This window comes from Microtus oregoni, unplaced genomic scaffold, assembly GCF_018167655.1.
Source record: "Microtus oregoni isolate MIOR12 unplaced genomic scaffold, Mior012 000055F_ref0000237, whole genome shotgun sequence".
Lineage (NCBI taxonomy): Eukaryota > Metazoa > Chordata > Mammalia > Rodentia > Cricetidae > Microtus > Microtus oregoni.
In genome coordinates this window covers 1,614,615-1,638,610 of record NW_024543831.1, presented here as the reverse complement: position 1 = coordinate 1,638,610, position 23,996 = coordinate 1,614,615, and the positions used below count along the sequence as shown (strand labels likewise).

The 23,996-nt window shown below is 43.0% G+C and overlaps 1 protein-coding gene across 6 annotated transcripts in view; it reads left to right on the top strand.

The window, feature by feature from the left end:
* The window catches only part of Kmt2a (lysine methyltransferase 2A), an 84,495-nt gene that overhangs the window by 28,684 nt on the left and 31,815 nt on the right, over positions 1–23,996 (top strand). For 3 of the 6 annotated variants that reach the window (XM_041638472.1, XM_041638470.1, XM_041638467.1), the window contains exons 2-17: positions 1,866–1,935; positions 4,747–7,394; positions 7,762–7,939; positions 9,390–9,624; positions 12,539–12,609; positions 13,045–13,437; positions 13,748–13,821; positions 14,416–14,547; positions 14,982–15,095; positions 17,142–17,288; positions 17,644–17,739; positions 18,161–18,281; positions 20,006–20,119; positions 21,047–21,231; positions 22,648–22,821; positions 23,529–23,639. In XM_041638472.1, the coding sequence (XP_041494406.1) occupies positions 1,866–1,935; positions 4,747–7,394; positions 7,762–7,939; positions 9,390–9,624; positions 12,539–12,609; positions 13,045–13,437; positions 13,748–13,821; positions 14,416–14,547; positions 14,982–15,095; positions 17,142–17,288; positions 17,644–17,739; positions 18,161–18,281; positions 20,006–20,119; positions 21,047–21,231; positions 22,648–22,821; positions 23,529–23,639 (4,863 nt within the window). Of the gene's footprint in view, positions 1–1,865; positions 1,936–4,746; positions 7,395–7,761; positions 7,940–9,389; positions 9,625–12,538; positions 12,610–13,044; positions 13,438–13,747; positions 13,822–14,415; positions 14,548–14,981; positions 15,096–17,141; positions 17,289–17,643; positions 17,740–18,160; positions 18,282–20,005; positions 20,129–21,046; positions 21,232–22,647; positions 22,822–23,528; positions 23,640–23,996 lie in introns of all 6 variants that reach the window. The other 3 variants (XM_041638469.1, XM_041638466.1, XM_041638468.1) reach the window with 3 other exon arrangements.

Here is a 23,996-nt window from a genome sequence, read left to right as displayed (position 1 = left end):
TAGTTAGATAGATAGACAGATAGACAGACAGACAGACAGATAGATGATAGACAGATGATAGATAGATAGATGATAGATAATAGATAGATAGATAGATAGATAGATAGATAGATAGATAGATGATAGATGATTGATAGATAGATAGATAGATAGATAGATAGATGATAGATAGATAATAGATAGTTGGATAGATGATAGATAGATAGATAATAGATAATAGATAGATAATAGATAGTTGGATAGATAGATAGATAATAGATAGATAGATGCTGTCAAGCCTTCGAGTTCAAGAGTTGAACTGCTAATTTGTCTAAAAGGCTTCATTCACTTGTTGCTATTTTCCTGTGTAGTGATAGGAGCGGAGGGGCTGCGTCCCCAGCACCCCGGCTGCCTGGCTAGCTTATACCCCGAAATAATTACACGGACACTGTATTCTTTTAAATACTACTTGGCCCATTATATCTAGCCTCTTCTCGGCTAACTCTCGCACCTGGACTAGCCCATTTCCAATCATGTGTTGTAGCACCCCAAGGTGTGCTTACCGGGAAGATTCTAGCCTACGTCCATCCTGGGTCGGACCTGAATCGCGTCTGTCTGCCCAGGAGAGGAGAGGATGGCGTCTCTGAGCTCACTTCCTCTTCCTCCCAGCATTCTGTTCTGTTTACTCCACCCACCTATGTTCTAAGCTATGAGCCCAAGCAGTTTGTTTATTACTTAACCAATGAAATCAACAGATTGATATATGACACTCCCACATCATTCCTGGGTGGTAAGTGGTTAAGAACCTTATTAACACCTGGCTCCAGTTTTAAACTGAGCAAAGAGCTCTTCAGTGGGAGGTCCCAGTGTCGTCCATGGGCACTGTCCACAGGAGGAAAGTCTGGGGACTGTCACTGCTGGGGCATGGTTCCGGATCTTCAGACTCTAGCCAGTCTGCACTTCATTCCATAGTGGTGGTGTTTGTGTGGATTCTGTTTCTGGAATCTGAAATTCTCCCTTTCCGTCTCTCTCGTCTTTCTAGAAAGAAGTTCTCTCAATCAGTAAATTTGCACTCATCAGTTTGTTTTCAGTAGACTTTCTTGGAAACTTGTCCAAAGTAGGCTAAGCGAGTCTTAGTAATTTTTAAGGACAGGTTAAAAGTTTGAGGTAAGGAGAGTTTTTGTTCTTTTTCTTTCCCAAGCAGAATAGGAAATAAGATGTTTCTGTCACTGATGAAGGGAGTCTCTGTGTGTGGTCAGTTTATGGCCCCTGTCGCCAGCACTGCTGCCCACCATTAAGTCTCTTGTCCCAGGGCATTCGAAGGTGATGCCATAAAGTGCATGTGGAGGCCCTGATCTCAGATATGTGTACAGAAACCGCAGATTCACAAGTGTGCAGAAATCTAAATAACAGCTCCTGAGTTAAGGAACTGGCAGTTATGGAACTCACAATCTCTATATTTAGTAGGCAAGACATCATTATATGGCTTATGTTATTCCTTATATGTTTGTAAATTTAAGTACTTGTATTTGTGGCTGTGTATGTTTAGCAGTATCCTGATTTGCTTATTTGTATTAAAGTTATCCTTTAATAGTTTGGGGTTGTGTCTGTAGTTTGAAACTTAAACTATCCCTTATCTGCTGTTCACCAAAGGTGAACTTGCATCATGCATTGTTCAGTCATTGCACAACTATTATGTGTAATGGAACTATATGACTGGGTCCGTGATTTGAATCTTAGTTATTTTACAGAAACTATTTGGATAATGATGATTCATATGTAGAGGCTAATTTTCCAATGCATTTTTTTCATCTGGGCATTTCTTCGGGATTTATTCACATTTATGCTTTTGCTTCTGATTTTAAAATGACTTTTCTTTGTTGTAGGATGAGCAGTTCTTAGGTTTTGGCTCAGATGAAGAAGTCAGAGTTCGAAGCCCCACAAGGTCTCCTTCAGGTATGGCCAATGAAGCATGTGCTATAGTCTACATTCTCTTTGTAGAATGTGGTTTCTTCTGCCTTTTTGCAAGTAACAGATGATCTGCCCTCACGGGCTGGGAAGTGACTCAGGAGCTAGACTGCATGGGATGGGTTCTGCTGTCTGTGCTTGCTAATCTTTCACCGTGTGTTTCTGGGTCATACTTGGGCATGGGAGGTAGGCTTCCACAGACTAGTTTTGGGAAATCATTTATCATTTTCTATTCTATGATAGTATTTATGCTTGTGTATATGGGGGGGGCAGGGGTTGGCCCTTATTTTTTTTTGTAGAGATGAAATTTAGTGTACTGTTGTAAAAGGTCACAAAACAACATGGCGATATATAACATCATTTTACCTAACCCTTAAAAGGTTGTACTAAAATAAAGAAACTGGAAATTATGTGGGTGTTTCCATTTATTAGCATTGTTTATCGATGTTTTCAACAAAGTTCTAGATCTCTAAGCAGTTTTCTCAGATGTAAGTGGACTTCAACTTTACCAGCTTGGATAGTTCAGTTCTCTGGAGGAGAGGCTGAGAATCTTTCAGTGGGAAACACGTTCCTCGTCTTGTCACCTTCCAACTTGTATGGTTTTGTTTATGTGGATAAACAGACTAGTTAAATATTCTGTTGTTAGATGTTTTTACTCTGTTTATGATGGTTGCTGCCATTTGGGTATCACTTAAGAGTCATTATATGTTACATAGTCATTTAATTAGATACCCAAGCTGATCACTTTTGTTTCCCCAAAGATGATATTTCTATCTTGTGACTGGCACCAGTGGCTTAGACAGTGGCAGTGGTTTCTTTAAGAGGTGATGAAATCTTAAATTTTTATATAGGAAAGGAACGTTAGGGATCTTCTGCTCTGACTCTTCATTAACAGTTGATAAAAATGAGGACACAAAATGACATAAGCAGTTAGATGGAGCTGGTGTGTGGCCTTGAGTGTAAGAAGTTAGCAGCTAAGTTAGGGCCCTTCTCTTCTCCACTTGTCTATAAAGCTTCTTTTAAAAAGTAATACGGAAGAGGTTTTCAGAGTTGCTGGAGTCCTCTGGGCAGCCCTGTCAATGGCCCACAGTGCTTGAGGGCTCAAGTCCACTCTTAACCTCACAGCTCTTTCACAGTGGTTTCCTCGTGTGGTTTTTCTTGGCTTTCAGTTTACAATGAAAGTTGTTTTAAAGCATCTGGATATGTTTTACTTAAGTGAATTGTTATCCTCTTACAGTCCATTACTTTTGTTATCATTAGTATATTGATAATTGATTTGCAAACTCTTATTCTGTTAAGGGGAGTCTCCTAAGTTACGTGGTGAAAAATGCATTTGTGTTTGTGTTTATGTTACAAAGTTCAACCATAAGACTTTGTTGATTTCTGTTGTGTTGGAAAGCAGCTCCATAGCACAGATATTCATAGAGACTGCAGTTTCCTTTGGTGCTTGGTGAGGGAGGTTTTGGTCTCAGAAGAGTGTTGTACTATATAGCCCTGAGAATAAGAGAATACCATAGGCTTTTTTGAGGCAGGGTCTTAGCTTTGTCTTTGTAACCCAGGTTGAGATGAAGCTCACTGTGTAGCCCCAGCTAATCTTGAACATGAGGTGATCATCTTTTCTTAGTTTCCCAAGTGCTGGCATTACAAGTGTGAGCCATCATGCCTGGCTGCCATAGTCAGTTCTTACTGCATTTTAAATACAAATTTTGTTAGGTGTTAGAGACAGTTTTGCTCCTTGACTGTCTTGATAGTAGCAAGTTGAACATCTTTATAGCTTGGGAAATTCCTCTTTGCAGCAAGAGCTCAATGTGTGGCCCTGCCTGGAACCCCACAGCCAGATGAGGTTGACCTTTAACTTATGGGTAGTTTCCTGCCTGCCTCCCTAGTGTAGAGGTTACAGGTGTACGCCATCCCATCTACCCATTTCCTCTTATTTAGAATAGCAAAGATCAGTCTTAATAAATTGTTGATTTAACCTTGAATCGGTTAAGGTTAAATCTTTGTATAACTTGTGGCTAACTAGTTAAAGAAACCCTAGAAAAGAGCAAGCTCATAACACAGGCCACCGATGAGCTCTCAGGAGCATTTCCTTCAGAGAAAAACATCTTAGTCTGTTTTGCTAGAACAGATTAAAAAAATACAGGATGCCAAGCTCCTCAGAAAGGTGGCTTTGCCCATGAAAGTTGATAATGTTACTTAAATTTATTCAAGGCCATAATTATACATTGAAAAGTTGGAATTTTTATTGTTGTCATCATCTTGGTTGGGTTGAAATTGGTTTTTGTTTTGATATATCTTTTTTAAGACAGGGTTTCTGTGTAGTCCAAGACTGATCTGGAATCACATATACCCCAGGCTGATGTCTGATTTGTCAGCCTCCTGAGTGCTGCTGCTCTTAACTTTGGGAAGAAACACGCTCTTAAATGATACTTTTGGTGAGCTGGATAATATAGGACAGATTTTTTTAAAACAGTTTTTCTTCAATTTTAGAAAAGGAAAAAAACCCTGCTTGTGTGAGGAATGGCAATTTGTTTTCTAGGTCACTTGTTCAATTAAAAACCTTACTTTGATTTTTGTACCCAAAAAAATTGAATACTTTTTTCAGGTGTAATGTTACTGACTTGATTTCTTTGAGGTAAATATTCAATGAAAAATTAAGCATAATTAAGATATAGTATTGACTTGGTAGTCCCAATGAATTCAGTACAAAATGGCCTGTGCTAAATGATATTCAGCCTAGTTAAGACCTGAACTACACAGCTAAATATGTGCTCTTCATTGTTTAATTTCTATACACAGTTAAAACTAGTCCTCGAAAACCTCGCGGGAGACCTAGAAGTGGCTCTGACCGAAATGCAACTAGCCTCCCAGACCCACCTGTGTTCTCCCCTCTAAGTAAATCAGAGACCAAGTCTGCAGACAAAGTCAAGAAGAAAGATTCTAAGAGTATAGAGAAGAAGAGAGGAAGACCTCCTACCTTCCCCGGGGTGAAAATCAAAATCACACATGGAAAGGACATTTCAGAGTTAACAAAAGGAAGCAAAGAAGATAGTCTGAAAAAAATTAAACGGACCCCTTCTGCTATGTTCCAGCAAGCCACAAAGATTAAAAAATTAAGAGCAGGTAAACTCTCTCCTCTCAAGTCTAAGTTTAAGACAGGGAAGCTCCAGATAGGAAGGAAGGGGGTACAGATTGTAAGACGGCGAGGAAGGCCTCCATCCACAGAACGGATAAAGACCCCTCCAGGTCTCCTCATCAACTCTGAACTGGAAAAGCCCCAGAAGGTCCGGAAAGACAAGGAAGGAACACCCCCACTCACAAAAGAAGACAAGGCAGCAGTCAGACAGAGCCCTCGAAGGATTAAACCAGTCAGGATTATTCCTTCCTCTAAAAGGACTGATGCGACAATCGCTAAGCAGCTCCTGCAGCGGGCAAAGAAGGGGGCCCAGAAGAAAATCGAGAAAGAAGCAGCACAGCTGCAAGGGAGGAAGGTGAAGACACAGGTCAAAAATATCCGGCAGTTCATCATGCCTGTGGTCAGTGCCATCTCCTCGAGAATCATCAAAACTCCCCGACGGTTCATTGAGGATGAGGATTATGACCCTCCCATTAAAATTGCGCGACTCGAATCCACACCAAACAGTCGGTTCAGCGCCACCTCCTGTGGATCTTCTGAGAAGTCTAGTGCAGCTTCCCAGCACTCCTCTCAGATGTCTTCGGACTCCTCCCGATCTAGCAGTCCCAGCATCGATACCACCTCGGATTCTCAGGCCTCTGAGGAGATCCAGGCACTTCCTGAAGAGCGGAGCAACACCCCCGAAGTTCATACTCCACTGCCCATTTCCCAGTCCCCAGAAAATGAGAGCAATGACAGGAGGAGCAGACGGTATTCAATGTCAGAGAGAGGCTTTGGATCAAGAACAACTAAAAAATTACCAACTCTGCAAAGTGCCCCACAGCAGCAGACCTCCCCCTCTCCGCCTCCACCTCTCCTTACCCCTCCCCCTCCACTCCAGCCACCCTCCAGTATATCTGACCACACACCTTGGCTTATGCCTCCAACTATCCCCTTAGCATCGCCGTTTTTGCCTCCTGCTGCTCCCATGCAAGGGAAGCGGAAATCTATTTTGCGAGAGCCAACATTTAGGTGGACTTCTTTAAAACATTCAAGGTCAGAGCCACAGTACTTTTCCTCAGCCAAGTATGCCAAAGAAGGTCTGATTCGCAAACCAATATTTGATAATTTCCGACCCCCTCCACTAACTCCCGAGGATGTTGGCTTCGCCTCTGGTTTTTCTGCATCTGGTACTACCGCTTCAGCCCGATTGTTTTCACCACTCCATTCTGGAACAAGGTTTGATATCCACAAAAGGAGCCCAATCCTGAGAGCTCCAAGATTTACTCCAAGTGAGGCACACTCTAGAATATACGAGTCTGTGACCTTGCCTAGTAATCGAACTTCTGTTGGAGCATCCTCTTCGGGATTATCTAATAGGAAAAGGAAAAGGAAAGTGTTTAGTCCGATTCGGTCTGAACCAAGGTCACCCTCTCACTCCATGAGGACAAGAAGCGGAAGGCTTAGTACTTCTGAGCTGCCACCTCTCACTCCCCCGTCTTCTGTCTCCTCCTCACTAAGCATTCCTGTTAGTCCTCTTGCCGCTAGTGCCTTAAACCCAACTTTTACTTTTCCTTCTCATTCCCTCACTCAGTCTGGGGAATCTACAGAGAAAAGTCAGAGACCAAGGAAGCAGAGCAGTGCTTCAGCAGAGCCGTTTTCATCGGACACTCCTACTCTCTTCCCGTGGTTCACCCCAGGCACTCAGCCTGAGAAGGGGAGAAACAGAGACAAGGCCGCCGAGGAGCTGTCCAAAGACCGCGGTGCTGACAAGAGCATGGAGAAGGATAAGAGTAGAGAGCGAGACCGGGAGAGAGAGAAGGAGAATAAGCGGGAGTCAAGGAAAGAGAAAAGGAAAAAGGGCTCAGAAATTCAGAGTAGCTCTGCTTTGTATCCTGTGGGTCGGGTTTCCAAAGAGAAGGTTGCTGGAGAAGATGTTGGCACTTCATCTTCTGCCAAAAAAGCAGCGGGGCGGAAGAAGTCTTCATCACTTGATTCTGGGACCGATATTGCTTCTGTGACTCTTGGGGATACAACAGCTGTCAAAACCAAAATACTTATAAAGAAAGGGAGAGGAAATCTGGAAAAAAACAACTTGGACCTCGGCCCAACTGCCCCATCCCTGGAGAAGGAGAAAACCCTCTGCCTTTCCACTCCTTCATCTAGCACTGTTAAACATTCCACTTCCTCCATAGGCTCCATGTTGGCTCAGGCAGACAAGCTTCCAATGACTGACAAGAGGGTTGCCAGCCTCCTAAAAAAGGCCAAAGCCCAGCTCTGCAAGATTGAGAAGAGTAAGAGTCTCAAGCAAACTGACCAGCCCAAAGCACAGGTACTTCTCGCTTTGCTGTTAAAACCAAGTTTACTGAGCCCTTCTTGGAGCAAGTCTTAGGCTAAATGTTTGAGCTGCTAGGAGATAAGGTGGTGGTGTGTGCAGTGGTTTTTCAAGGACCAGTAGCATTTTTCGAGAAGTAAAAGATTGTGTTCTAATGTAACATAGAGGGGACAGTAGGTACAGATGGCTGCTAGTCTTAGGGTGCAGCAGTAGTTGGTTTCTGTATATTGGCTTACCAGCTAGGACTAGCTAGCTAGAGCTGTATACGTTGATAGCAGATCATAAGTTGATTAGATATACTTTGGCTTCATTCAATTGCATTTACAACATGCACAGTAGTGTTTGTTGCTTATCTCATATTCAGGGTCAAGAAAGTGATTCATCAGAAACCTCTGTGCGAGGACCCCGGATTAAACATGTCTGCAGAAGAGCTGCTGTTGCCCTCGGCCGAAAACGAGCTGTGTTTCCTGATGACATGCCCACCTTGAGTGCCTTACCATGGGAAGAACGGGAAAAAATTTTGTCTTCCATGGGAAATGATGGTAAGTCAAGGAAATCAACCTTGGAATTGTGAGCAGACCTATTTATTTGCTTTCAATCCTAGATGCCAATAAACTCTTCTAGTTCATTAGACTGGATTTAAAAAACAGAAAAACAAAGCCAGATAGCTGGAGGGAATTCAGTATTTGAAGATTTTGTTAGAGAGAATGCCTCAAAACGAAAATGTGAGGTGCTCCAGAAGACTGGTGTTGCAAATATAACTCCTGAAAGGGGAGAAGTCAAGTAAGAAGACCCTGCCTAGACTGCCATGCAGTAGAAGAAAGGTTTGGCAAGGCTAGTCAGAGGCATCTCATATCCAAAAACGTTAGTGCTTCAGCTACACTGAGAACCTGCCAGGGAGCAGGTCCTTTGTACCAATGGTTTTCAGAACGTAGCAGCTGGATCCCTTGGTCATTGATACTTCCTAGAATTAGAGGTCTCTGAGGCCGTTCGCCAACACATCCAGAGCTGAGGCCACCAAAGTGGGGACCATACCACAGCAAAAGACTGTATTAATTAGGGTTTCAACTGCTGCTGTAATAAATACCAGGGTCCAAAGCAACTGGGGAGGAAAGGGTTTGTTTCCTCTTATAACACCCAGGTCACACTCCATGCTGAGGGAAGGCAGGAGCTAAAGTGGAGGCTGTGGAGGAGTGCTGTTTCCTGGCTTGCCCTCATGACTTGTTAGCTTGTTTTCTTAGACAGCTCGGGACTGTGCCCAGGGGTGGCATCACCCATAATGGCCTGGGCCCCCGCTCTTCAGCTGCTCATCAAGAAAATGCCCCAGACTTGACTATAGGCAGTCTGGTGGAGGAGGCATAATCTCAATTGCAATTCCTCTTCCTGAGAATTCTAGCTTGTGTCAAGTTGACAAAAACAAAATAACCCCCAGGACAGGCAAATTGTCATGATTGTTGTGCAGTTCCAAAATGCTGGGTGCTTTCTCTTAACAGAGTTAGTCATCTAGAGAGAATTCTGATACACATGGAGCTTATTTTTGATTTTCAGTTAGATTGTTTTATTTTTGTTTTTTTTTAAATATTTATTTATTTATTATATATACAATATTCTGTCTGTGTAAATGCCTGCAGGCCAGAAGAGGGCACCAGATATCATTACAGATGGTTGTGAGCCACCATGTGGTTGCTGGGAGTTGAACTCAGGACCTTTGGAAGAACAGGCAGTGCTCTTAACCTCTGAGCCATCTCTCCAGCCCAGTTAGATTGTTTTGTTTTCAGTATTTGGATTTTTGCTTTCACCAAGCTATAAGGAGTAGGCATTTGGAAACATTTAGCTAATTATTTTAAGTGAGTTCTTTGTATGGGTATATTATAAATTTTTCCATTTTGATTCAAATAAGATTTAGTGGATCCAGTGATACAAAGGGACTTTGGGAGTTTTCAAGAAGGAATTAGACATTCCCTAGAAACTAAAGACACATTTCTTTAACAGATAAGTCATCAATTGCTGGCTCAGAAGATGCAGAACCTCTTGCTCCACCCATCAAACCTATTAAACCTGTCACCAGAAACAAGGCTCCCCAGGAGCCTCCAGTAAAGAAAGGGCGGCGATCGAGGCGATGTGGGCAGTGCCCTGGCTGCCAGGTACCTGAGGACTGTGGTGTTTGCACTAACTGCTTGGACAAGCCCAAATTCGGTGGCCGCAATATAAAGAAGCAATGCTGCAAGTGAGTGAGTCTTACTGGGAGGCAGTGACCTCATGGTCACAGAGATTTCTCTTTACCCCTGCTTTGTCACAAAGATGCTTCAGAAAACCTGGTGGTCGCACCAATCTGCTCAGGTTTCCAGATTACTTTTGTGATGTGATGAGGTTTAAACTAAGTATTTGTGGTAGTATCATCTAGTAGAGCATTCTCAACAGTGAAAATGGTCTTTTTGTGCTCAGTTTAGTATGGCAGTCAGTCGCTACATGGGGCCGTTGAGTACTTGGCATGTGGTTAGTGTGACTAAAGAGCTACATTTTAAAAGCTGGTGGTGGTGGTGGCGCATACCTTTAACCCCAGCTCTTGGAGACAGGTGGATCTCTGTGAGTTCAAGACCAGACTGGTCTACAATGCAAGTTCTAGGATAGTCAGGACTGTTACAGAGAGAAAACAAAAGAAAAAATTAATTTTAATTATTTTATTTTAAATATCTGCATGTAACTAGTGTCTACTGTATCAGCCAGGGTAGCTTTGAACAGTTTCTAAAACTTGACAAATCAGGGACCAGAGCGATGGGTCAGCAGTTAAGAGCATGGGCTGCTCTTTCAGAGGACATGGGTTCAGTTCCCAGCACCCATATGACAGCTTACAACATTCTATAACACTAGTTCCAGGAGATCTGAAACCCTCTTTTGGTCTCTATAGGAACCAGACATGTACTTGCTACACATACATACATATATACATATACATATATACATATATATATGCAAAACACCCATACATATAAAATAATAAAATAAAAAATTTAAATATGAAACAGAATAAAATAATACTTTAAAAACGTGACAAATTTAGGCATAGGATATTTTTGACTGACTGAAATTACTATTAATTATTATCACTGGGGTGTGTGTACATCCTTCCCTGCACATACAGCTGCGGAGGAGGTGTGTCTGTGGTTGGGTCCTACTCTAGCACTCTTCTGCTTTATTTTCTTGGTTTCGTCCTGAACTTAGCCTGTGGCTAAGAAGCTCCAGAGCCACCCTGACACCGGGACTACAACCTTATAGGTCCACATTCATTCTATTTTATTTTCTGAGACAGGGTTTCTGTGTGTAACAGCTCCGACTGTCCTGATGTAGACCAGACTGGCTTTGAACTCACAGAGATCTGCCTGCCTCTGCCTCCCGAGTGCTGGGAGTAAAGGCGTGCGCTACCGCGCCTGGCTTCACATTTAGACTTTTAACATAAATGCTAAGGGTTTGAACTCAGGTCCTCATGTTTGCATAGCCTTTTCTTTTTTTCTCCTCCCACGGATCTGTTTCCCAGCTCTTGTAGTCACTTTTAGCTTTATAGCATTCAGGAAACTGGAGACATTTTTTGCCTAAATCTCTGAACTCTTTTTTTTTTTTTTTTTTAATTTAATTTTGACTTTTGAGACTTGAGGTCTCCATATGCATTCCAGGCCTGCTTCAAACTTGTTATCTTTCTGCCTCTGCGTCCCAGTACCACAATTGTAGATCTGTAACACTGCATTTGACTTTCTTACTCTTTCAAAATGTTTTCATTCATATGGGAGTTTTTGTGGGTAGGGCGGTCAGTCTGGGGCTTGAACATTGCCTGCAGATGTGCCAGTCCAGTGCTCGCATGGAGCTATACTCTCAGTCCAACACACAGAGGTTTTTTTTGATATAGACTTTTAAAGTTTTCTAATTTTCCAGTCAGTTGTGGGCATACTTTCTGCCATCTGGAATGATTTTTTTTTTAATTTATTAGGAGACTTGTATAAACAGAAATTCTGGCAAGTGGGCCTCCTACACAGTGCCTGGCACAAGAGATATTTACCAAATGAATGACATTAAAGCTATTAACATAAAATATAGTTGACATTTTTTTGTTGTTTGCTCGGGGAATATAGTTTCTAGGAGACAAGAAGTAATTCTAAACTGGCTGTGGAGGCTCATGCCTGGAATCCCAGCACTTGGGAGGTAGAGGCAGGAAGGTTGCAATGAGTTCAAGATTAGTTTGGATCATACAGTGAGAATATCTCAAAAAAATTTTAATGTTTTGGTTTCTGAACTTTAGCAAGAATCTTGTCTTGAGATACTTTAGAGGCAAGAAGTAATGTAATTTACTTATGTAAAAAGGTGCACAGACTCCATTTTCAGGTGGCTAGATTTGATGTGAGCAAGGCATGTAGCTCATGGCAGACTGCTTGCCTTACACATATGAGACCTGATAGTCACCCCCCAGTTCCAAAAATAGAACCTTTTTTTGGGGCCAGGAGGATATTGAGCTGAGGATGAATTCAGTGCAGGTGGAGTATTCAAGTTAGGTTTAAATTTCATTAGATCTAAACTAGGGTAAAATATATCAAAGCCGTGAGATGCAGCTGTAGTTTTGTAGTAGCAAAGGACTTGGCGATTTGTAGTTGCTGCTTGTGAACATGAACAGTGAGTCCTACGAGAGAGCAGTAATCACGTGACTAAGAAATACTGATCGTCATGGCAGGTGCATACTGATGCCAGCACCTGAGGAGCGCGGCAGGGGGACCAAGACTTCAGGATCATCCTCTGCTATACAGTGTACCGTGGGCTATACTGACCCTGTCTCAGAACAAAACAGGAAGGACAGAAGGCAGGCAGGAGGGAATCAGTGATAGCCTGTGTGGGGTACAAGTCCATATTGAATTACAAGAAATGTTAGTCCCATTTCAAAGATAATATGACATTTGCTCCTTTCAAATCCTAAAGGTAGGTAAGCCTGCTGACCCAAAGATTTTAAAGGTTCTGATTAACCTGAGGAATAAATAATCCATGTTCTGCCAAGTGACCCTGAATAGCGACTCACAGTTTTCTGCAGATAAGTGAGCATGTATTTCATTTTTTCTCTTTTAAATGCAATATGTTTTATACAGTATCCTTTGTTATCCTAGGATGAGAAAATGTCAGAACCTCCAGTGGATGCCGTCCAAAGCCTACCTACAGAAGCAAGCTAAAGGTAGTGGTGAGAAAGACCTCCCGCATCTGTACTTTAATGTCATACAGCTGTGCACATTCAGTGTAAAGAGAATACTAGGTGTTTGTTTTTGTTTTTCTTTTAAAGTACTGCTCTCTCCCGGGGAGTTGGTGGTTGTTGAAGCTGGATGATAGGTACATGGGGGTTCATTTGACTCTTCTTTTTATATGGGGGTATGCTTGAAATTTTCCATAATTAAGAAACTTGTTTAAAATTCATGTAAAAAAATATACCTCTGCTCATTTGCTAGAGCAATAAAATCTCTGCATCACCTGCTCAGCATAGCCTCAACTTTGTGGAGACTTTGGGCGCCAGCTTTGGCTGCAGGAGACTGAGAACGAGACTATTAGAGATCTTTCTGTGTTTCTCTTTTCCCTGAAACTTTTCTCACTTATGGATAGATGATCTTGTTTGTTCTCCTAGCTGTGAAGAAGAAAGAGAAGAAGTCTAAGACCACTGAAAAGAAAGAAAACAAAGAAAGCACTGTTGTAAAGAGCTCCGTGGACTCTGGTCAGAAGACTACCCTACCAGCACGGGAGGAGCCTGCCCCAAAGAAGAGCAGCAGCGAGCCTCCGCCCCGCAAGCCCGTGGAAGAAAAGAGTGAGGAAGGGAGTGCCCCTGCGTCTGCGCCTGCACCTGCACCTGAACCCAAACAGGTCACCACTCCAGCTTCCCGGAAATCCAACAAGCAGGTCTCCCAGCCAGCGCCAGTCATCCCCCCTCAGCCTCCCAGCACAGCAGCACCGCAGAGAAAAGAAGTTCCCAAGACCACTCCAAGTGAGCCCAAGAAAAAACAGCCTTCACCACCAGAGCCAGGTGAGTGCTGAAGGCAGGAAGAGTGGTGGAGTAGCAGGCCAGCCAAGAAGCCCAGTGCCTCACATAGGCTGTCGGGGCCTGAATGCTTGCATCCTTGTCGTTGTTTGCACCTGTTTGTTAAAGGAAGTGGATTCTTTAGTGTTATGTTACAGTAAAACCTGATGCAAAGCGGAAAGTTAGATTAGCCGTGTTGCCATGTTTTCCTCTTTGAGGTCTAGAGAGTATTTGCCTGCCCCTCTCTCCACAGGCCATTTGGTCTGAAAGCAGTCATTGCTGGCATCAGACCAGAATCTCTTTTGAATCCTTTTAGGTCCAGAGCAAAGCAAGCAGAAAAAAGTGGCCCCTCGCCCAAGTATCCCTGTAAAACAAAAACCAAAAGACAAGGTAAGAAGAGATCTGACTCTGCAATTCCTTGGGGATATATTTGTTCCGTTCTGTAGGGAACAGCCTTGACCGTGACATTCTCCGGACTGAATGAAACGGTCTTCTGCTTCTTTGTAGATGTCTCTGGCATCTCACAGAATTAAGGTGTAGGCTTTAGCCCTTTTGGTTTGGTTGGTGTTTTGTTTCTCTGGTCTCTTTTGCCTTCCTCTTGGTGGCCTTGCGTGTTGTAGTCTGGGCAGCAGTTTATTCTAACAGCCTCTGAGTACTTAAAGAACATTTGTTTATAAAAGTAATCCCTACCTCTGCCCACTGTTTCTTTTATTGTGGATGGAGAGAATTTCAGAATTTTCTGAAGATTATCCTTTCTTTGTCTTTTGATAGGGACTCACTCTGTAACTCTTAAACTGGCCTTGAACTCTCAGCAATCTCCTGTTTCAGCATCTAAAATGAGCCACCACACCTAGCTCCCTCTCTTCTTCTATAGAATGCTTATTCTGAGACATGTTTTCCATAGCTAAGAATTGGCATTTGTGTTCTCATCTGTTGCAAATGTGAGGATAGTGACTTTTTTCCTACATCTATTTTATGTCTTAGGAGAAGCCACCTCCAGTAAATAAGCAAGAGAATGCAGGCACTTTGAGCATCCTCAACCCTCTTGCGAATGGCATCAGTTCTAAGCAGAAAATCCCAGCAGATGGAGTTCACAGGATCAGAGTGGACTTTAAGGTAAAAGTGTTTAGTGATCATGCCTTTTCAGCAGTATGACCTAAAGGGTGTGTGTTGAAAGAGAAACAGCACCCACTAGAGGTATGAATAAGAACTATAGTTAACAGATGGTTTCAAGTACGGGAGCCTAGTTGGTTTTCTGAGACAAGAGTTTCTCTGTGTAGCTCTGGCTGTCCTGGACTCACTCCTGTAGACCAGGCTGGCCTCAGACTCACAGTGATCTGCCCGACTTTGCCTCCCAAGCTCTGGGATTAAAGATGTACGCCACCACTGTCTGGCCAAGTTAACAGTTTTTTCAAACAGCCATTCTTTTTGGACTAACGGAAGTGAAATAAATACTCTTGGCATTCTGGTGTCATTCTGTTTTTATGCTTTTTGTCCTTGTTTTGCCATTGTAAAGCTTTTCTAAGTGATATTTCTCTCTTTTTCCACAGGAAGATTGTGAAGCAGAAAATGTGTGGGAGATGGGAGGCTTAGGGATCTTGACTTCTGTCCCCATAACACCGAGAGTAGTTTGCTTTCTCTGTGCTAGTAGTGGGCACGTAGAGGTAAGGCATCCTGCTTGTCTGTCTCCTGTGTGATGGTGGGTCACTGTGCTGTGCACAGAGAAATGGCTATTCATTTTGTTAGTAGTTAGCAGGTACTGTCCCCTTACTTAAATCAGCTACTGAATTTTTTTTAATTTTAAGAAAGAATCTAGTGGTAAATATTTTCGTCTCTTTAATATAGTACTTTGGTTTTTATATTAAATATCTGTGAATATAAAAAGCTCTTAGCAGTTATTAAGAAATGGAAAAATACACTGCAGAAAATGGACAAAAGATAAAGATAATTCATAAGATGACAAAAACATTGTTCATATGATTGTTTTTTAAGTGCTGGGGTTGCTTCAGACATAGCAGAGATGGAGACTGTTCAGTCTGCAGGTGCTGGTGACTACTCCGTGCCTCTTCCTTCATAACCAAGGGCTTTGCGTCCAAACCCGCCCCACCTACAGAAAATGTTTCCTTTTGTACATCAGTCATTGACTTCTGCAGTGAAGCAGTTTTTCTTTTGCAGGCCATAACTGTTCAATTTAAATTGTGTTTACCTTTGCATAGTAATCTTAGAATTCCTTATTTTAAAAAGAATTGGGAAGTGGCGGACACCTTTACTCTCAGCACTCGGGAGGCAGATGTAGGTGGATCTCTGTGAGTTTGAAGCCAGCCTACAAAGCCACTCTACAGAGCAACTTCCAGAATAGCCAGGGCTGTTACACAAAGAAACCCTGTCTTAAAAAAACAAAAAATAAGATAAAATGAAATGAAATAAAGAAGACTTGGAGAGCCAGCGTGTAGTGCATAAGCTTCACTCCACACTCAGTAGGCAGGGGCAGATGGGTCCTGTGAATTTCAGACCAGCCAGAGCCACGGCGTAAAACCCTGACGAATAGAGGCTGGAAAGGTGGCTCAGTGGTTAAGAGACTTACTGCTCTTCAGAGGACACAGGGTTCAGTTCCAGCCCCCACATCGGGTGGCTCATTACAACTTCAGGGGATCCAGTGTCTAATTTTGGCCTCTGCTGGCTTCCCACACACAGGTGGCATCCACTCATACCAACACAATACACATAAACAAAGAAATAAGTCTTTTAAAAAAATTAGAGTGACCTGTACTGTCGCAAATTATGATCATTGCTTGAGGAATTTTTTCCACTTAAATTCTTTCATGGTAACACATTTCAGGCCGTGGGAGGGGGGGGCACAACACACGACCTCCTCCGCCTAGATTCTACAAATGTGAATAGAGTTCCTTTTTCTGCTTTTGCTTATATGTATGTATTTTTCCAAAATACAAAATGATTCCCAGTCTTTCAGCTCAGATCAAGTGTAAAATAAAGAATGAAATGTATACACACCCATACCCATATAATCCATTTCCTAAAAACTGTGAGCAAGCTTTAAACAAAAGCCGTTGTGCTTCTTGTGTATTTCCTGGTGCATCACTGGCCCCTAATTGCAGGCTTAACCACTTGTCCCTGTAATAAACAGTTTTGTTTTTATTTTTTGGGTTGTACTTTGTATTTTGTTTTTATTTTGGGGGTTGTATTTTTTTTTAATATTATTTTCATTATTTTTCTTTCTTTTTTCTCTGAGACAGGGTTTCTCTTTGTAGCTTTGTAGCCTGCCCTGGAACTAGCTGTTGTAGACCAGGGTATCCTTGAACTCACAGAAATCCACCTGCCTCTGCCTCCTGAGTGCTGGGATTAAAGGCATGTGCCACTACTGTTTGGCAGCTTTCATTATTTTTAATAATAATGTGTATGTGTGTCTGTGTTGCGGTATGTACACTTGAGTGCTGGTATTAAAGACATGCGCCACTACACCCAGCTTAAGCTTATTTTTAATAGTTTTGGCTATGAAACAAAATTTGTGTACATTGCACAAGGGAGGTTGGGTGTGCAGTTTTCTTCATGTACATCCTGTTAGACTGCAGGATTCACACTTTGGTGCATTGGGAAATGGTATTTTCACCTGTGGCTGCCTAGGACCTACTGTATGTAGCTATTATTTCTTTCTGCACCTTGGTTACACCCTTTTTCTGATCTTGCTGCAGTTTGTGTATTGCCAAGTGTGTTGTGAACCCTTCCACAAGTTTTGCTTAGAGGAAAATGAGCGCCCTCTGGAGGACCAGCTGGAAAATTGGTGTTGTCGCCGCTGCAAATTCTGCCATGTTTGTGGAAGGCAGCATCAGGCTACAAAGGTAGAAGACCTAGTAATGGCAGTAGTAGAGCTCCTATTCCCGCCTTCTGCACCAGGATTTCGTGTTGTTATTACTATCTCCGCTGACAGTTTCTCTGTCTGTCTGAAGATAACTTGTTGATTTTTCTTTTAATTTCTGGGAAATAGCAGAAAATGACTTTAGGAAATAAAATCCAAAAATAAGTAAAATCTATCTGATAAATTTACTTATTACGGAGTGGCTTTTGAGAGGATAAGCCTCTTTCTTGGGGAGTAAGCAATGCGTGACAAAATCTAAAGTGTCTTAGTCGGAAGCTGAACAGGATCTAATGAAGGTAGTGTGATGTGTGTTCTCTTGCTGTTGTCTTTCCCTACAGCAGCTCCTGGAGTGTAACAAGTGCCGAAACAGCTATCACCCTGAGTGCCTGGGACCAAACTACCCCACCAAACCCACGAAGAAAAAGAAAGTGTGGGTGGGTACAACACACTGTGCTAACTCCACGAGTATTGTGGTGGCCGGGTGAGGCTGGTGGCTCGCAACAGTATCCCCTGCTTTAGTGCTCTGTGGAGCGAGTGTTTAACAGTAATTCCAGCAAAGAAGTCTAATCTAGGAATAGCTGCATGAGTCTTTCTAAATAACAAACAGCACTAGCCTAAGAAAGTCCTACTGAGGGGCTGGAGAGATGGCTCAGCGGTTAAGAGCGTTGCCTACTCTTCTAATGGTCCTGAGTTCAATCCCCGGCAACCACATGGTGGCTCACAACCATCTATAATGAAGTCTGGTGCCTTCTTCTGTCCTGCACGCATACGCGTAGAAAGAATATTGTAAACATAATAAATAAATATTTAAAAAAAAAAGAAAGTCCTACTGAATGAATGCCTTCTGTTTTCCAGATCTGCACCAAGTGTGTGCGCTGCAAGAGCTGCGGATCCACTACTCCAGGCAAAGGGTGGGATGCACAGTGGTCTCATGATTTTTCACTGTGCCATGATTGTGCCAAACTCTTTGCTAAAGGTACCTTGTGATAATGTTTGTGGGGGACTAAGTGGAAGGAAATGGAAAGCCCTGCTCACCGTGTCACAGATGGGATTTAGACAGGTGTTCTGCTCTTGCTCTTTTTATGTCTAGTTTGTTTTGTTGTTTTGTCTTGAGACAGGGTCTCTGTGTAGTTTTGGCTGTCCTGGAATTCTCTATGTAGACCAGAGTCACCTTTAACTCACAGAGATCCACGAGCCTCAGCTCCCCTACTTCGGGGATTAAGGGTGTGGCCACCACCCCCTACTTCTTGCTTCTTTATTTGCATAGACAGCCAGCTTGGAGCTTCTTTCTAACGCTATAGGAAGAGCTGTGGGGGGGTTCTATTATGCTCACTAGAAACAGCTGTTCCGAAACAGTGGTGCCAAATTGTGGTAAACATACATTGACTTCGGAAAGGCGTTCAGGTGGTGTCTCTCAGCAGTTCATTTCAGTAATTACCCTGGAAGTCAGGCCTGATGACACAGGAGTTCAAGGCCAGCCCTGGGAACTCAGCAAGAACCTATCTTGAAATAAAAAGTAAAGGGGCAGGGGAGAGCTGGGGGGTCGCCAGTAGAGTTTTTACCTAGAGATTGCAAGGCCTTGGGTACAGTCCTTAGCTTGGCAGAAAATAACTGCTAAAACTCCAGCTAATGCACTCACCCCACAGTCTTCTGACTTGTAATAAAGATGATCAGAAGTGACTATCATTCCTTTTCTCTTTGTCTTGAGTCACTGTCTCACTGTTCCTTCTTGGTGTTGGGATTGCAAGTTGGCTCCACCCCCAGCATAGGATACTTTAGATAAAGTAAACAGATATACTTAAAGATATTTATTAAATAGTAAAAAAAAAGTACAAAGGATACATTGGTCAGTCAGATTTATAAAGGTTATACTTAGAAATGAGTCTTAAAAAGTGCTGGTCTGAACTCTGAATATAAAAGCCGCCAGAAGAATAAGGAGTGAGTGAAAATGAGGACCTGACCATGCCAAGGAGCATTGTAGATGTGAGGGAGAGAGTACAGCCAGAGGCATCTGGAAGAATCCAGACTGAACTGGGGGTGGGGTGAGAGAAGAGAGACGAAGAACCAAGAGGGCAAAGAGGCCAAGAGCTGAGGACCGAGAGAGCACATGGGTGAATTGGCAGGTTTATATAGAAATAAGAAGCTGGGGGAAGAGAAATGAAACCCAGCCCCTGTGCTAGAGAGGTTTAAGGTAGAAGGTTGGGAGGGGGCATAGGTAGTGAGTGAGCCTTGTCCTGGCTTTCTTTGAGACCTGACAAGGAAAAAATGTAAATAAATTATTTCTTACTCCTGTGTTACTGCCTCTTTAAGAACCCAAACATTATGTTTAAAGGAGATGCTGTCTTTTCTGATTCCCTCCCCACACACTCACCTTTAATCCTCCTGCCTCTGCCTTCGAGTTACAGTTGTACACCACCACACCCAGCCTACAGTTTTTTTGTTATGTTCTCATTACAGTCTACCTCAATGCACTTAAGAGATGTCTCAAGAGACTGAGTGGTGTGTTCGAAGCTTTCTGCGAATGCTCTAGGAGCTCAGGCTATCTTGATACCACAGATGTGTGGCCGTCCAGTCTAAGCACTCTGCTGGTATTCATTAGTGACTCCAGAGGACTGGGGTTTACACTAGGGTAACACATGTAATCCAAAGGCTTTGAGAACGTTGGTGTGGGCCAAAGCCTTGTGTAACCTTGGCTTTCAGGAAACTTCTGCCCTCTGTGTGACAAGTGCTATGATGACGACGACTACGAGAGCAAGATGATGCAGTGTGGGAAGTGCGATCGATGGGTCCACTCCAAGTGTGAGAATCTCTCAGGTACAGCAGGTTGGAGTCTTTTGTTGTTGTTTTCCGTTTCTCTCTAGTGCTGCATGTACAGTACTAAGACTGTGAGGTATCATTTGCGTTCTTTGTAGTTTAGTGTTTAGTCTCCAGAATAAGCAGCTATACTGGCTTCTTCTCGCTGCTGTGACTAGTTACCGGGAGGCAGTCTTCGTTCTGGCTCATGGTTTAGAGGGCTGCAGTCCATTGTGGTGGGAAGGCACTGTGACACCAGCCAGAAAGCGGAGAAAGGGCAATGCTAGTGCTCAGCTGGCTTTCGCCTTTTCCTCTTATATTCCGTTAGAAACCCTAGCCCATAGGATTACATGCCACCTCTAATTGAGGGTGGGTCCCCCGCAGTTAAACTTCTCTAGGAACCTCTCCCAAACACACAGAATCCCATCACGTTGGTCGTGAAGATGAACTGTCACAGCAGTGTTGTTTTATTTGTGCATTTCTCTTAAGCACTTACATTTCTGGGCACCAAACCCTATTGGTTCCCCAAACCTCTTGGTTTGATTTGTGTTAATTAATAATACCCTCTTTTGGGGTCAGAATGTGGATATACTATAAGATAAAATGGTTCTCAACCTGTGGGTCTCAACCCCTTTGGGAGTCAAACGACCCTTTCACAGGGTTCACCTTAGATCATCAGAAACCACAGATATTTATATTACGATTCATAACAGCAGCAAAACTACAGTTATGAAGTAGCAGCGAAACAACTTTATAATTGGGGGTCACTACACCATGAGAACTATATTAAAGGGTCACAGCATTAGGAAGGTTGAGAACCACGGCTCTAAGAGATGAACCAGCCTAGCTCAGATCCTAACGTGCTGCTCTGTGGGTCAGAGGAATAGTTAGCTTTTTCTCCCTCTCCCGCCCTTCAAGGCCCCTCATTGTTCGGTTTTGTTTCCCTAGATGAGATGTATGAGATTCTATCTAATCTGCCAGAAAGCGTGGCCTACACTTGTGTGAACTGCACTGAGCGGCACCCTGCAGAGTGGCGACTGGCGCTGGAGAAGGAGCTGCAGGCGTCCCTGAAGCAGGTTCTCACGGCCTTGTTGAATTCTCGGACTACCAGTCACTTGCTTCGCTACCGCCAGGTGGGTCAGAGGGCCTTTCTGTTCTGAGAACTTGATCTTGGGTGGTTTAACTAGTAATGAAGTAAGGCTGTTTCTGTTTTCTGCTTAGCTGTGCTTCATTCTTCATTTACTTTTTATAGAGTTTCTTCTCTTGGTCATAACATTAGGGATTTTAGAACTAAGAATAGGACCTTGTGGTTGGAGGGATGGCTCAGCAGTTAAGAATGTATCCTGCTCTTGCAGGGGACCCAGGTATGATTCCCAGTGCTCACACTGTGGCTCACAACAGTTCCAGGGAATCTACTGTCTTCTCCCAACCTTCCTGGGCACCAAGCACACATGTAGTTCACATAATACATGTAGGCAAAGGACTCATAAAATAAAATGAATAAATCTAAAAACAAAACAAAAAACCAAAGTAGGACATTTGGTGGAGAGGAAAGAGGAAGTGGGTGCATCTTCAGAGGCCTCGCTTCTAAGTTGTCTGGTCCTGTGTGGTAGGTTATGTTTGTAACTCCAGCACTTGGGGGACAGAGGCAAGACTGAATAAGTAATTCCCCATCTCAAAAGACAAAAATGAAGGCACTTTGGGCTTCATCTGCTATTACTGATGGAGATTCAGTAAAGGACTACAAGAGAGCAGCCTGATCTGAGCTGCTTCTTGGAAAAAGCTAATTCTGACTGAAGAGTCCGGGCTAAGGAGACCTGAGTCTGAAGGCAGTTTTGGCAAGCAGCGGAAGAACCCATTGTGGATTTCTCATTTACAAAGTGGTCTTTGAGAACATAAGCAGTCCCCCTGGGAGAGCGAACGCATCACCCGAGCGCAGAGCTAGGTGCTGCTTAATCTTTCAGTATAAAGTCCCAGCTTTTGAATCATATGCTGTGGTATGCAGAATTCAATTCTCTCTCTCTGTCTCTCTCTCTCTCTCTCTCTGTTGTGATTTTCTCCGAGACAGGGTTTCTCTGTAGCTTTTTGGTTCCTGTCCTGGAACTAGCTCTTATAGACCAGGCTGGCCTCGAACTCACAGAGATCCGCCTGCCTCTGCCTCCTGAGTGCTGGAATTAAAGGCGTGCGCCACCACCGCTCGGCTTTCAATTCTCTTTCTACATTTTGGGTCTTGGAGATTAAACTTACATTGTCAGGCCGGTGGCACACCGTTACCCTCTGAGCATCTCTAGCCCCTAAAGTCCCATTTTTGGAGAAGGGAAATTAATGGTTATCTAGTGTACTTCAAGGACTGGACAGTTTTGGCCTTTTTACAGATTATTGAGCACAGTGCTTACTGTTTTCCAAACAAACCATTAGAAAATAGGACCACTTTTAATTACTCTAGTTAAGAAATCTCTGGTTATTTTCATGTCCGTGTTTCTAGTGCCATCTTCCTAACTTTAATAGAATGTGCACAGATGATAACAGAAACCTCTTTACTGCCACAGGCTGCCAAGCCTCCAGACTTAAACCCTGAAACAGAGGAGAGCATACCTTCCCGAAGCTCCCCAGAAGGGCCGGATCCTCCAGTTCTCACTGAGGTCAGCAAGCAGGACGAGCAGCAGCCCCTAGACCTGGAAGGAGTCAAGAGGAAAATGGACCAGGGCAACTATGTGTCTGTGGTATGTCTCAAGCATGTGACCAAGTTTCAAGTGTTTCTTTCAGTCTCCTTGACTCTTTGGGAGTACAGCTGGGTATAAGTAAATTTCAGAATAATTTGTGTTGTTATATAGGTTTTATGCAGCTTCAGGTTCCTAGAATATGAGTTATTTCAACTGTGTGTTTCAGAAGGGTGCTGATGTGGTAGTACCTAAAATCATTATTTGAGTTGACTCTCCTGAGTTAAATTATTTTTATGTTACAAGGAAGCACCAAACTGCTTAAGGAAAATGCTAATGTGACGTTAATGTGTCTCCCTTTGTAAGCTTAGATCTGAATGTTGGGCCTTCTTTATTCTTTATAGAGCGGTACCATAAACTTAATGTTTTAAGAATTTATAGAGTGAACTCATTCACTATGTCATTCTTACTTGCTATTGAGTTGCTTATCCATTTGAGTACAAATATAGAAAACTGGAGCCTGTTTTGGTCACTTACATGACAGAGCCAATTTGTTTGCATTCCTGCCTTATTGGCCTGACATCTCTTGATTGTCTCAAGTTAATTGTGAACTGAATCCTAAAAACCTCGGAGAGTAATTACACTGTAGTGAAATGTGTTGTGGGGTTTCTGTTGAGCTCCTGAGCTGGGTGACAGTGGAGGGATGAGGAAGTGGTTTTGAGAGCACAGTACTGTTTCGTGAATAATTAATGTTTTATTTTTGTATGCAGTTGGAGTTCAGTGATGATATTGTGAAGATCATTCAAGCAGCCATTAATTCAGATGGAGGGCAGCCAGAAATTAAAAAAGCCAACAGCATGGTCAAGTCTTTCTTTATCCGGGTGAATGAGATTAATAGTTCATGGGGGGTTGTTTTTGTTTGTTTTGGGTTTGGTTTGGCTTTGGCAGGATTTCTCTGTGTAGCCCTGGCTGTCCTAGAACTCGCTCAATAGACCAGGCTGGCCTCAAACTCACAGAGATCTGTCTGCCTCCTGATTACTGATATTAAAGGCATTCACCACCAGCGCCTGACCATTAGTTGATATTTTTAATGGTCACTATCTGTAATGGCTCTATGAATACTTCTTTCTTTTCTGTTATTTGTTTTACGATGTGGTGGGTTTAATTTTTTTCTCTAATTCTTTGGGAGGAGATTGGGAAGCTGGTAAGGTTACTAACATGGATGATCTTTGCCTTGG